At 47.1% G+C, this 12,614-nt stretch overlaps 1 protein-coding gene across 5 annotated transcripts in view; it reads right to left on the bottom strand.

Annotated features, from left to right (window-relative positions):
* Sipa1l2 (signal induced proliferation associated 1 like 2) overlaps positions 1-12,614 on the bottom strand; it is a 134,873-nt gene that overhangs the window by 61,375 nt on the left and 60,884 nt on the right. For all 5 annotated transcript variants that reach the window (XM_026412508.2, XM_026412543.2, XM_026412535.2 and 2 more), the window contains exon 3: positions 254-387. In XM_026412508.2, coding sequence (XP_026268293.2) covers positions 254-387 — 134 coding nt within the window. The remainder of the gene's footprint in view (positions 1-253; positions 388-12,614) is intronic.

Genomic DNA, 12,614 nt, shown 5'->3' with positions numbered 1-12,614 from the left:
TCTGTGTCCAGCCCTTTATAGGTCTTTATCCTGTTACCCATTCTACCTTGTAAGGTGGCAGCAAAATCATTGCCATTGAATATATGAGTCAGGTTTCCAAAGTTTTCACTTAGAATAACATCCTGCAACCCTTCTTCAATTACCTTAAATGTATGATCATACACTAAATAATGCCCTCCAAGCCCCGTCTGGCTAGAGCAGTGGTGCTCTGGAGACTCAGCCTGGACAGCTGCAGGGCAGGGCAGCCTGTTACCTCGCTAGTCCTGAAAGCCACCCTGTAGTTGAACTGGGACCCTTCCTTCTCTTTGGGGTCTTCCACCTTCTCCCTCCGGATGCTGACAGCCACAGGGCCGAGGTTTTCGTCTATTCCAAAGTAGTTCTGGTGCTCTACAATGCAAGAGAGAGGTGGCATCAGGAGAGAGGATACAGGCAGCGAGGGCCCTCAGTGGCCCCTCCAATTCATGTGACAAAGGACTCCATCTCACGTCACTTCCTTTTTATCTTCCTCATCTCATTCTGCTTTTGCCAGATCAGAGCAGAAGACTCTCAGCCCAAAGCTGTGGAGGGCATGGCTGTAGAGAGTGCACTGCCCCTCCTGGCTGCTGCCCAAAGCTGGTCCCTGTTCCTCGCAGAAGCCAGACCGCACAGCACAGCCCCTTCCACCTGGGAGGAACCTTCTTTGACTTAATGAGGGCTCCTTGGGGCACCTAACAAACCATCCAGGCTGGCCAGAGTGACCCTGGTCATCAGTGGAGGAGCGAGGTCACCTTTCATTACACTGCTACTAAAACCTCTCATGTCCAGGTCAAAATCTAGCAACAGGAAATACGTAAGAGGTCATGAGGTTGCTATGGTCACACCACATCTATGAATCCAATCTCTTACTAGACTCGCTTGTCAGTCATTTCTTTCCCATAAACTGCTGGTCCTTGAAGGGACCTAGAATCATACAATCCATGGCAGAAAGGAACCTGGTGCTGTCCTGCCCATCTAGCACAGGACCCTCAGGCACCAGCTTCCTGGAGGATGACTGTGACAATGACCATGTGGCCAGTCATTGGTCAGCAGTGGTAGCAAAGAATATTCTGGGAAGCAATTCTGACTCCTGAAATGGACCAAAGATGTCCATGATGGGAGCTCACCGCTCTGTGGACAGTTCTCCTGAACTCCTGGACAAGGGCTCCCGTCAGCGAGCTCTGCTGAAGGCGTTACTGTGCTTCATGCACCTGCCACACTTTACGAGGACTTCCACGGAAACAGCCAATTCTCAACACCACACAGAGGTACAGCACAACTGCGCCAACAGGGAGCAATTACCCATGTTTATTAATGCTGCTCAAACACGTGCCTATTTTTAGCAGCCGCTCCACTCGTTCATGTGGAGCAGGTGGCAGACGCAGACCCTCAGGTGCTTTTTGTTCACGTCTTAATGAACTGTGGAGAGCTGGTTCTCCAGGGCGCATGCTCACACAACTGACTTTTCTGCCCTCTTTGCGAACACCAGTTAACCCTTCTGAATGTCACCTTATTGGCTTTGGCTAATCTTGCCTGACTTACGTTTTTAGCTACCAAAAAACCTAACAGTGAACACCAGGTACTTAGAGGAAACCCATGGTTCCCTAAAGGCTTCGGCTATGCTAACATTGCCTGCCACAAGAATTCTGGGGAGAACGTGCTACTGAGAAAGCAGAAGCAGGACGACTCCCAGTCTCACACAGAGCAACGGCCACCAGGGCACAATGTGAACGGTCCTGGGAGGCAAGTTCCACCTGGGCTGCCTAGAAACCAGCCCAGGGACTGCCGACACCATCTTCTTACAGAGCGGGTCGGCTGGAGCAGCGGACACCATGTAAGGGGCTGGAAGATGCATTACTGACTGAGCCATTAGATCTTTTTAAGGGGGACATTTCCTTCAGGTGTAGTGTATCCTCTTAAGGGCCAGGTAACTATTCTAACAAAATCCATTGAAAGCAACATTAATTTAAAAAAGGGCCGGGTCAGAAGCAAACTGAGCCAGGAGCAGTCATCTGCAACTTCAGTAGAAACAGTCACAGGAACAGACCACCAACACCAACATGGGCCATCTCCTGAATCTAGGTGAGTGGGGGGACCCACAGCATCACACTGTCTGTGAGAGTGTACACTGAGGCAGCCTAGGGCCTGCTCTGCTGCCATAAACTATCCTGATGACTTCTGTGTCCCTTTGGAGACGTGTTGAGAAGAATATTCCAAAAGCAAATGACAATACAGCCAGGCACCAGGGCGCCACTGCCCTCAGGACACCACCCAGGGAGGTGGTTGCAGAATGTGCCAGGCGCCAGGCGCCAGGTTTGGTAACGCCCAAAAGGCGAACCTAGAGTTTCAAAATATTTTAGGGAGAAAGAGTGAATACATAAAACCCCTTTTCATGGCAAAATTGAGAGCCCAGATCACCTGGGCAGGTCACTGCTCCTGATGCCTAACAAGTAAGAGCAGCATGCTCAGCGGAAGCCAGGGGGACAGCCGACAGACCCGCACTGCCTTCAGGGTGAGAAGCACACCTCCCTTTTACAACTGGGGTCGGGAGGTCCAGGGGAAAAGGCCTTCTATTCAGAGACAAGGCACTCCACCGGGGGCCCCCACTGCCTGTCAGCGAGGATAGCGCCTATTCCCCATGTCCCCACTCACCCTCCTTTCCCAGCCTCCAACCACCTCTCAATCCAACACCACTGCTCCACACCAGCACTCTGCCCGAGGTCTCCGTGGTACCCCGTGTCAGTCTAAGTCCCACCTTCCAGGCCAGGCCTCCCCAGGCCTGTCGCTGCACACCCTGGACTCTCTTGCCAGGGCACCCATCTCCTTCAGAGCATCTCCCTGATCAGGTGGGGCCCCTCCTCGGGCCTCTCCTAACTTGACCACTCCATTCAACAGCCTCACTGGTCCTTTCTGATTCTGAATTTACACCTTCTGAATGAACGTCTATCATCCCACCTAAGGATTTTTAAATTTCTATATGTTGAATAACCTAAAACAGGACAATGATGCATCCCTCCCTTTATTTAAGAATTCAATTGCTCCTGACAGTGTCTTATAGCTTTCTGTCCTGCTCTTCATATCTCTGTTTAGATGCAGGCCAGGGCCCAGTGGCTGGTACAGGTGAGTGCTTCCCAGAGCTAATGTACTGGGGAAGGGTCATCGTTTAGTTTGGAGGTATTCAGCCCAAATAAGGGAGCATGGTAGGCTTACTGTGTGCTGAGCTCCACTGTGGCTTCACTGTGGGAGGAGAAAGAGCCCTGTCCTTGGGCCTACTGCTAGGTGTCCTCCTGAGGGAAACTCTAGTGCACCTGGCTACCAGCTTGTGCCTCCAGGCTTGGCTTCCTACCTCCCACCTACTCTTGGCTTAGCTCCGTGACCTTCTTTAACCTCAGCACCACCTCTTAAAATGCACATGTAATACACAATCCCTGCTGTCCTGCAAGGTGAAAGCAGAGGTGCTCCTGACAGAAAAGCCAAACCAGAACAAAAAGCGATTCTATCACCCGCAGTCCTTCAGGGGTCTGGAACCAACACGAAGGAGACTCACCGTCAATCCCAAATGCTGCCTGTCCAGCAGCCACCTCCACTTGCTCCTGCCATGGGTCCTGTGTGTGCGTTAGTGGTTCTGAAGTTACTATTAAACCAAACAAGTAATCATTTCACTAAGTCTATCAGAAATTATATGTAAAAAATAATTGGGAAGCCCAAAATTTGTGTATTACTTCTAATTGTTTTCCCCCTATATGTAATCTAATTCCTTTCTCTTGTGACTCTTAAAATATCTCCTAATTCTGTATTTTAAGCATTTTCATTATAACGTGCCTTGGTATGGATCTGTTGTGATTTTGTACATTGGGTGTCCTGTAAGCCTCATTTTAAAATTTGTTCTTAATGTTTGGAAATTTTTCTGATATTATTTCATTGAATACATTGTTCATTCTTTTGGTTTGGAACTCTATGCCTTCCTGTATCCCAATAACTCCTAAATTTGGTCTTTTCATGCTATCCCACGTTTCAAAACGAAAAGAAAATGGATGCCAACCAAAAATCTTATATCCAGCAAAATTAAGCTTTATATTTGATGACAAAATAAAAACCTTCCATGATAAACAAAAAATAATTTACAACTAGAAAGCCTGCATTACAGACATCCTTGGCAAAATATTCCATGAGGAGGAAATGAAAAACAATGATGAAAATCAGCAGAGGGAGGGATTACACTAAAGGAAAAAAATCAATCAAAGGAGAAACCAAATCAAGTTAGATACCAAAAATAAACAAAAATAGCTTAAAATAAAAATTATGTCTCAATAATAACCCTGAATGTTAATGGCCTAAATTCACCAATCAAGGCACAAACTGGCACACTGGATTTTAAAAAGACCCAACAATATGCTGCCTCCATGAGACTCATCTTATAGGAAAAGACATCCACAGACTGAAGGTGAAAGGTTAGGAAAAAACATACCATTCACATGGACCACGGAAACAACAGGGGTCTCCATCCTCATATCAGATAAAGTAGACTTCAAGCCTAAGTTAATCAAAATGGATAGAGAGAACATTTCATACTGCTTAAGGGAACCATAAACCAACAAGACTTAACAATTATAAATATATATGCCCCAAATAATGAAGCATCTATGTTTATCCAACAAACTTCTCAAGTTCAAAAGGGTCAAACAGACCACAACACAATAATTCTGGGTGACTTTAACACACCTCTCTCACCACTGGACAGATCTTCCAAACAAAAGCTAAACAAGAAACTACAGAACTCAATAATATAGTCAATAACTTAGATTTAACTGACATATATAGAATATTACATCCATCAACCAGTGAATACACTTTCTTCTCAGCAGCACATGGATCCTTCTCTAAAAATCATATACTATGCCACCAAGCAACTCTTAGTAAATACAAAAAAGTAGAGATAACTATTCAGCATTCTATCAGATCACAATAAAATGAAATTAGAAATCAATGATAAAATAAAAAATAAAAGCTACTCCAACACCTGGAGACTAAATAATATGCTATTGAATGAATAATGGGTTATAAAAGACATCAAAGAAGAGATTAAAAAATACTTAAAGATAAATGAGAACACTGATACAACACTAAAATCTCTAGGACACTATGAAGGAAGTACTAAGAGGAAAGTGCACTGCATGGAGTTCATTCCTTAAAAGAAAAAAAAAGGCAACATATAAATGACCTAACCTTACATCTCAAAGCCCTACAAAAAGAACACATCAACACCAAATGCAGTAGAAGACAGGAAATAATTAAAATCAGAGCTGAAATCAATAAAATTGAAACAAAAGAAACAACTGAAAAAATTGACAAAACAAAAAGTTCTTTGAAAAAATAAATAAAATTGATAAACCCTTAGCCATGCAACAAAGAGAAGGAGAGAGAAAACTCAAATTACTAACATCCATGCTGAAAAAGGAAATATCACAACAGACACCACAGAAATACAGAAGATAATTAGAAATTATTTTGAAAACTTGTACTCCAAAAAAATAGAAATTATCAAAGGCATCAACAAATTTCCAGAGTCATATGATTTACCCAAGCTGAACCAGGATGATAGATACAATTCAAACAGATCAATTTCAAGCAATGAAATAAAAGGTACCATCAGAAGCCTACCAACCAAGAAAAGTGAAAAATGCTCTCAAAGAGAAACTAGGAAAACTACCCCATTTACAATAGCCTCAAAAAGTAAATAAAAATACCTGGAAATCAGTGAAAGATCTCTACAATGAAAACAACAAAATACTAAAGGTCTTCTTTAAAGACCTTTAAAAAATACTAAGGTCTTCTTTAAAGACCTTAGAAGATGAAAAGATCTCCCTTGTTCTTGGATAGGCAGAATTAATATTGTCAAAATGACCATACTACCAAAAGCACTATACAGATTTAAGCAATTCTAACCAAAATCCCAATGATATTCCTCATAGAAAATAGAAAAAGCAGTCATGAAATTCATTTGGAAAAATAAGAGACCCAAAATAGCTAAAGCAATCCTTAGTAAGAAGAGTGAAGCGGGAGATATCACTATACCAGATCTTAAACTATACTACAGAGAAATAGTAACAAAAATGACATGGTATTGGCACCAAAATAGACATGTAGACCAATGGTACAGAATAGAGGACACAGAGACTAACCCACATATATACAGTTATCTTATATTAGACAAAGGCACCAAAAACATATAGGAGAAAAGATAACCTCTTCAACAAATGGTGCTAGGAAAATTGGAAATCCATAGGCAGCAGAATGAAATTAAGTCCCTATTTCACACCATGCACAAAATTCAAATCAAAGTGGATCAAGGACCTAGGAGTTAAACCAGAGACCCTGTGCCTAACAGGAGAAAAAGTAGGCCCAAATCTTCCTCATGTCAGATTAGGCCCCAACTTTCTTAATAAGACTCCTATAGTGCAAGAAATAAAATCAAGAATCAATAAATGGGATGGATTCTAACTAAAAAGCTTCTTTTCAGCAAAAGAAACAATCAGTGAGGTAAACAGAGAGCCTACAGAATGGGAGCAAATTTTTGCCACACTAACATCAGATAGATGTTAGTAAATATATAAAGAACTCAAAAATCTTAATACCAAAAAAAAAAAAACTCAATTAATAAATGGGCCAAGGAACGGAATAGACACTTCTCAGAAGAAGATATACAATCAATCAACAAATATATGAAAAAATGTTCAACATCTCTGGCAATTAGAGAAATGCAAATCAAAACTACTCTAAGATTTCATCTCACTCCACTCAGAATGGCAGCTATTAAGAATACAAATAATAAGAACAGTTGATGAGGATGCAAGGAGAAAAGAATACTCATACAGAGCTGGTGAGATTGCAAATTAGTGTAGCCAGTACGGAAAGCAGTACAGAGATTCCTTGGAAAACTTGGAATGGAACCACCATTTAACCCAGCTATCCCACTCCTCAGTTTATACCCAAAGGACTTAAAAACAGCATACTAAGGCACACAGCCACATCAATGTTTATAGCAGCACAATTCATAATAGCTAAACTGTGGAACCAACCTCGATGCCCTTCATCAGATGAATGGATAAAGAAAATATGGTATACATATATACACAATGGAATATTACTCAGCATTAAAAAGATAATAGAATCATGGCATTTGCAGGTAAATGAATGGAGTTGGAGAATATAATGGTAAGTGAAGTTAGCCAATCCCCCCAAAACCAAAGGCCAAATGTTTTCTCTGATATGTGGACGCTGATACATAATGGGGGTGGGTGGGGAGCATGGGAGGATTAGATGAACTCTAGATAGGGCAGAGGTGAAGGAGAAAAAAGGAGCGGGCAGTGGGGTAGGAAAGGCGATGGAATGCAATGGACATGGTTACCCTAAGTGCATGTAGGAGACATGAATGGCATGACTCTTCTTTGTGTACAACCAGGGACATGAAAACTTGCGCTCTATATGTGTACTATGAATTGAAATGCATTCTGCTGTCATCTATAACAAATTAGAATAAATAAGTAAATAAAAGAAAATCTGAGGCATTACAGAAAAATTAAAAAATGGTTAAAATATTAAGCATTTTTTACATAAGGCAACTCACTTCCTTCTGACCAACGAGGCGACACAGCTAAGTCCCCGTGTTACTAACAGGACAGGGCTGAGGGGTGAAGCAACTTGGTCAAGGTTCCCATCTGGGGTGACTGCTGCCCACGGTCAGCCTGGTTCTAGCTGCTCTCATGAAGCAGCCCCGGGGGAGAGGCTCACTTGCAGGACTCGGCTGCATTCATGAATGCAGGCGAGGGGACACTGCTGGGATGAGCTTCCTGGAAGCTGGGGACGGTATCCTGCAAGAGGCCACTTTAAGGAAATCAAGAACAGTAGAGACTGGAGAGGGAGGTGGCCTTCACTGGGTTTCCTCAGGGGCCCATGTCTCTACAGCCTCTGCTCAGGAGGAAGAAGGAAAACTGGGAAGATGTGGGAAGGGGAAGGCCCTGGAAGCCCACCCATGGCTTCCTGCACCCCAGGGGCTGGGGCCAAGTAAGTGCCTGTGCACACAGGGTGGGTTTACTAGGCTTGTGGTGCTGAGATCTGCGCTCAGAAGAACCCCGGCCAGTGCTCCAGCACCAGTTCCCCCTGCTCCAGGACTAGCTGAGGACTTTCAGGCCAGGTCCACAGGCCTGCGGTGCTTGGCCCTTAATGGGGTCCTACATGCTGTAGTGGATACAAAGCCAGGCCCCAACTGCACCCTGCAGGAGAAGGCACAACGTCTCTACATCACCCGCATGGCCCACAGGGCTGAGTCCCACGTGCAGCTGGGCAGTCACCTGGCTAGGAACCCCCAGGACTCAATGGGACCTCTGTTTGTGACGGCAATACTGGCTGGGAGAGAAGCTAAGCGTGGAGGCGATTATGTCCTCTGAGGGAAGATTTTATTTCTCAGAATAGTCCCATTGTTAGATGGCACTCCGTTCAACCGTGTGAATTTAATAGTGTCCAACTCCCTATTAATTTTTGTCAGTGACTGTATAAAACAGGAAGAAAGAAGCCACCAGGCATGAAACTCAAAGCATGCACCAGTCAGCAGTGAGATCCATCTGTATGTAAAGGTGTGCTCCGTCCTGCAGCTGCCATCTCAGGGACACAGGGGGACTGTGCTTGGAAAGGGTGGCTGCACCATCGGATTTGTTCCCCAGCCACCCCACGTACTGCTCTGCTTCTCCCCATCTCTAAACCATTCAAACAGATGGCCACCCTTTGAAGCCTGCACCAGTGGGTGGGCAGTGGTCTCTTCCCAGGGAGAACCATTACCTGTTAGAGAAACCCTGGGGCAGACGCCAGCCCGAGTTCAAGGACTCTCCCAAAAGCTTCTGGGATTGAATCCAGGTGCGCACGTCACCCTGAGTGGTGCCTGAGTACCAAGGACGCCCCCCAGGCCTCTGATTCCCAGGAGTGTGGACCTCCAACTAAAAGTTATAACAGACACTTGTGTCTAATGGCAAAAGATAATCCCAGCCACAAAACAGAAGCTGGCGCCACAAAGGCAAGAGGGCCGCTCCCCAGTTCCAGGGGAGCCTTCTGTTCTCAGTGGCTCCTGGAGCAGATTGGTGGGCACTGTCCTGCAGTGAGGGGCTAACACGGCGAAGGCTAGTGCTGAAGAAGAGGAGTCAAGAGAAGCCAAGTGAGGACGCAGGGCTGGGAACAGCAGAGCTGAAGCGCTCCCAGAAAGGAAGCCTGGAAAGACCCAGCACCCTCATGGACCCCCCAAAGGGACCTACTCACAGTGAGGTGGGGCCCCAGAGCATAAGGGCTCGCACCCTGGGGCAGAAAGGGACCCAAGAGGGCTGGGCCTGCATACTGTGGAACGACAGGGCTGCGGCTCCTGTGGGGCCGCATTGCACCGGGCAGCAGCTAGAAACGTTTTTCTGGAAGGTTCTTGCAAAAAGAATCCTGAGCTGCCCTGGGCCCAGAAGTCCAGGGAAGCCACTAAGGCACAGGTAGATGAAGGAGGTCCTCTGGGACACACTGTTTTGTAGCCAACACAGAAACACAATCTCAGCTTGAAAGCTGGGCACACAGGAGCCCTGACAAGCTCCCGTAAGGGACCCTGTGAGAGCTGCAGACCAGGCCTGTTTCTTCTCATGGACTTGTTAGGGGAAATCCCCAGAATGAATCTGGCAGAAAGGCTGACTTCAGAGTCATTTAGGGAGCTTGGAACCTGCTCACACAGGACACCCTAAACCATGTCCCCAGCTGTGCTACCTCCTCATGCAGGTCTCACCGAGGCTCAGGAGGAATGGTGGCAGAGCGTGCTCAGTAAAGCTGGCATGAAAAGTAAATGCTGCCCTCACCTCCTGCACCCCACAGTGAGCCTGCAGTGCAGCGCAGGAAGGAGCCACAACTGCTGTCCTAGGCCTCCCCTGTCTGAAGCCACAGTGGAGGGGAGCTTGTGGGAACCCTAAAGTGGTTCAACAAAGTCATCACCAAAGGCCCAACTGCAGGGAAAAGGCCAGGGCAGCGGGTACGATGGGCTTTCCCCTGGAGCTTGTCCCATGTAGCAGTGCTAGCGCACCAAGGCTCGGGAGGCAGCGTGAGGGCCTTGACACCTCGCACCTTGACATGCACGATGTCCAGCACAACAGGCCCAGCACATGGCCCTGCCCCCCAATTCTGGGCATGTGGATGCTCGAGGTCTGATCTATTTGCCACCCTCTGTACCACAAGGCATAGCTCAGAGCAGAGAGGACCACATCTTCACCAGGGGCTCCCTTAGAAGAACAGCAGGGCAGCAAATGGCCACTGACAGGAGAGGAAGGGACGGGACCTATTGTAGCTCTGCTCCCAAAGCCTTTTCACTGAAGGCTACAGGGGTAACTGCCTGGACAAGCCACAATGCATGCAGCTCACAGTGGCAAGCCACGGCCCCCACAAATCCCTAGGGAGCCCCGAGGACGCCCTGCTACAGATAGCAGCCCTTCCACACCACAGGCCTCTAAGGAGCAGCTGCCTTATTGAAGTTCACACCTTAAACATCTCCCAGAGATCGGGAGCCATATCATGCTTTCGAAATGTAGTTACACAGAGAACACAGGACAAATAAAACGTGTTCAGAAGGAATCAAAAGACCTCTGGGAGCCAGTTTCTGAAGAGAGGCACTCACTGCTGGGAAGGGACGAAGCACAGCAGGAGGCATCTGCCACATAGCAGCAGGACCAGTCTGGGCCGGGCGTCCCAAGACTCCAGAGCCTGCAGACAGAAGAGCCCCACCAGCTGCATGACATGGCTGGGAACAGGGTGAGGCTACCATGGGCTGCTACTCTGGAGGTGGCCTCGGCCTAGGCACCTGACTAATTGGGAACCAGGAACCACATAGAGACCAGACGAAGCAGGAGACCTTCAATCACACCGGGCACACGGCTGCACTGGAGCATGGGGCGTGGGTCCCTCCTGACCCAGTACAGAGCCACAGAACCCTGCAGACAAGCATTCCCCACTCCTGCAGGCCTCACAGAGGAGGCCCGGGTTGGGGCCTCAGCCAAGCCCTGGCCCAGAAAGGATCACCTTGGATGTCTGTGTCTACCTGTCCTGAGTCATAGGCATCTCCACAGATTCTTCTTTGGAGCTTAATAATTTTTTATTTCACATTCCAATCTAACAAGTCTGATGTCATTTCCAATGCCCTCAAAAATTATAAGTAAATCAGAAAAAGCAAAAGAAATGTCACTTGCAGAGGAAGAGTCATCAGGAAGTCATAGATCACCCTCAATAAGTACAACTAAAATGCACCAACTAAAAAATGTGGAAAAAGTATGTTGACTTTAAAAAAATTTTAAAAAGGTGATAGATCAGAATTTAAAAGAATAATGACAAAGAGCAATCACAGGAGCAGGGAGAGCACCTAGCAACCAGACCCCTGGAGCATTCCTGAGGACACAATCAACCCAAAGGAGGCGACCCGGTCAACATCAGCTCCTTGTTCCAAATGCACTTTGGGACGTGAGAAAGAGTCACTGGCACCAAGCATGTGCAGAATGTCGACGCACGCGGAACTGGCATGTTCTGACATCAGCCACCTGGGGATCTTGAGCATGAGAAGCCTAGAAGCCTCGACCTCACAGTCAGCACTGGAAGCCGCAGTTCGTCAACAAAAGCAGCCTTCACAAGAAGCCCACTACTCCAGGGCCTCCCTTTCTGGAAGCGACCGACTTCCCCCAGAGACCAGCCCTGAGTCACACCTGGGCTGCCCATGTCATGGTTCATTACTGCACAGGCCGAGGACAGGCCAAAGGTTCCTAGGCTCCGCCACTGGAACACAGCACAACAGTGAGCACCCCCGCAGAAGGGCCACAGTGAGACCAAGACTGTGGCAGCACACCACTTCTGGGCACAGTGACCACTGTGTCACAGGGCGAATGTCAGCTTGCTCAGCTTTGCTGCTCACCCAGCTTCGTGACCGTTTCTGACCTACGTGACCCAGCGAAAGCGTGGTGATGGTGATCGGCGACATCAATACGCAGAAGGGGGAAACAATGTTATAACTGCACTTATCTGGCAAATGACTTCTCCCACTCTGGTCATCCCTGGGGAAAGGGTCCATGTGACTGCAGGGCTGTAAGGGGCCCAAGGCCCTCCTGAGGTCTGAGTGACACTAACCCCTAGCAAGGGAAGCCCACAGAGTCCAAAACTGCAAGTACTCAGAACAGAGCATTGCTAGGGACGAGGGCTCTGCCAGGCAGCACCTGTGGGCAGAGGGGTGGCAGGTGGAGACCAACAGACAAGTAGAACTCCGAGAAAGAAGGAAGGGGCTGAGGGGCCCGCTGCACCAAGCAGGAGGACATGGGAGACCCACGTGCTACTGCCAAGTGCTCTGCCACCCATGGAACCCAATAATCAAGGACACTAGTGGAAGGCCAAAGACTCTACATCCCTCTGCAGGAAGTACCCTTCCAGCCTAAAGATGCAAACAAAAGCAAAATAATTCACTTTACCTGGGACTGACGAGTTTTAAAAACAATACCACCAGGGAATTGTTTCTTAATATATGAAACCAATCATAGAACTGTAAAGAAACTCCA

The sequence above is a fragment of the Urocitellus parryii genome, chromosome 9 (assembly GCF_045843805.1).
Source record: "Urocitellus parryii isolate mUroPar1 chromosome 9, mUroPar1.hap1, whole genome shotgun sequence".
Lineage (NCBI taxonomy): Eukaryota > Metazoa > Chordata > Mammalia > Rodentia > Sciuridae > Urocitellus > Urocitellus parryii.
The sequence above is the reverse complement of the archived record's forward strand: the minus strand, read 5'-3'. Positions and strand labels throughout refer to the sequence as shown.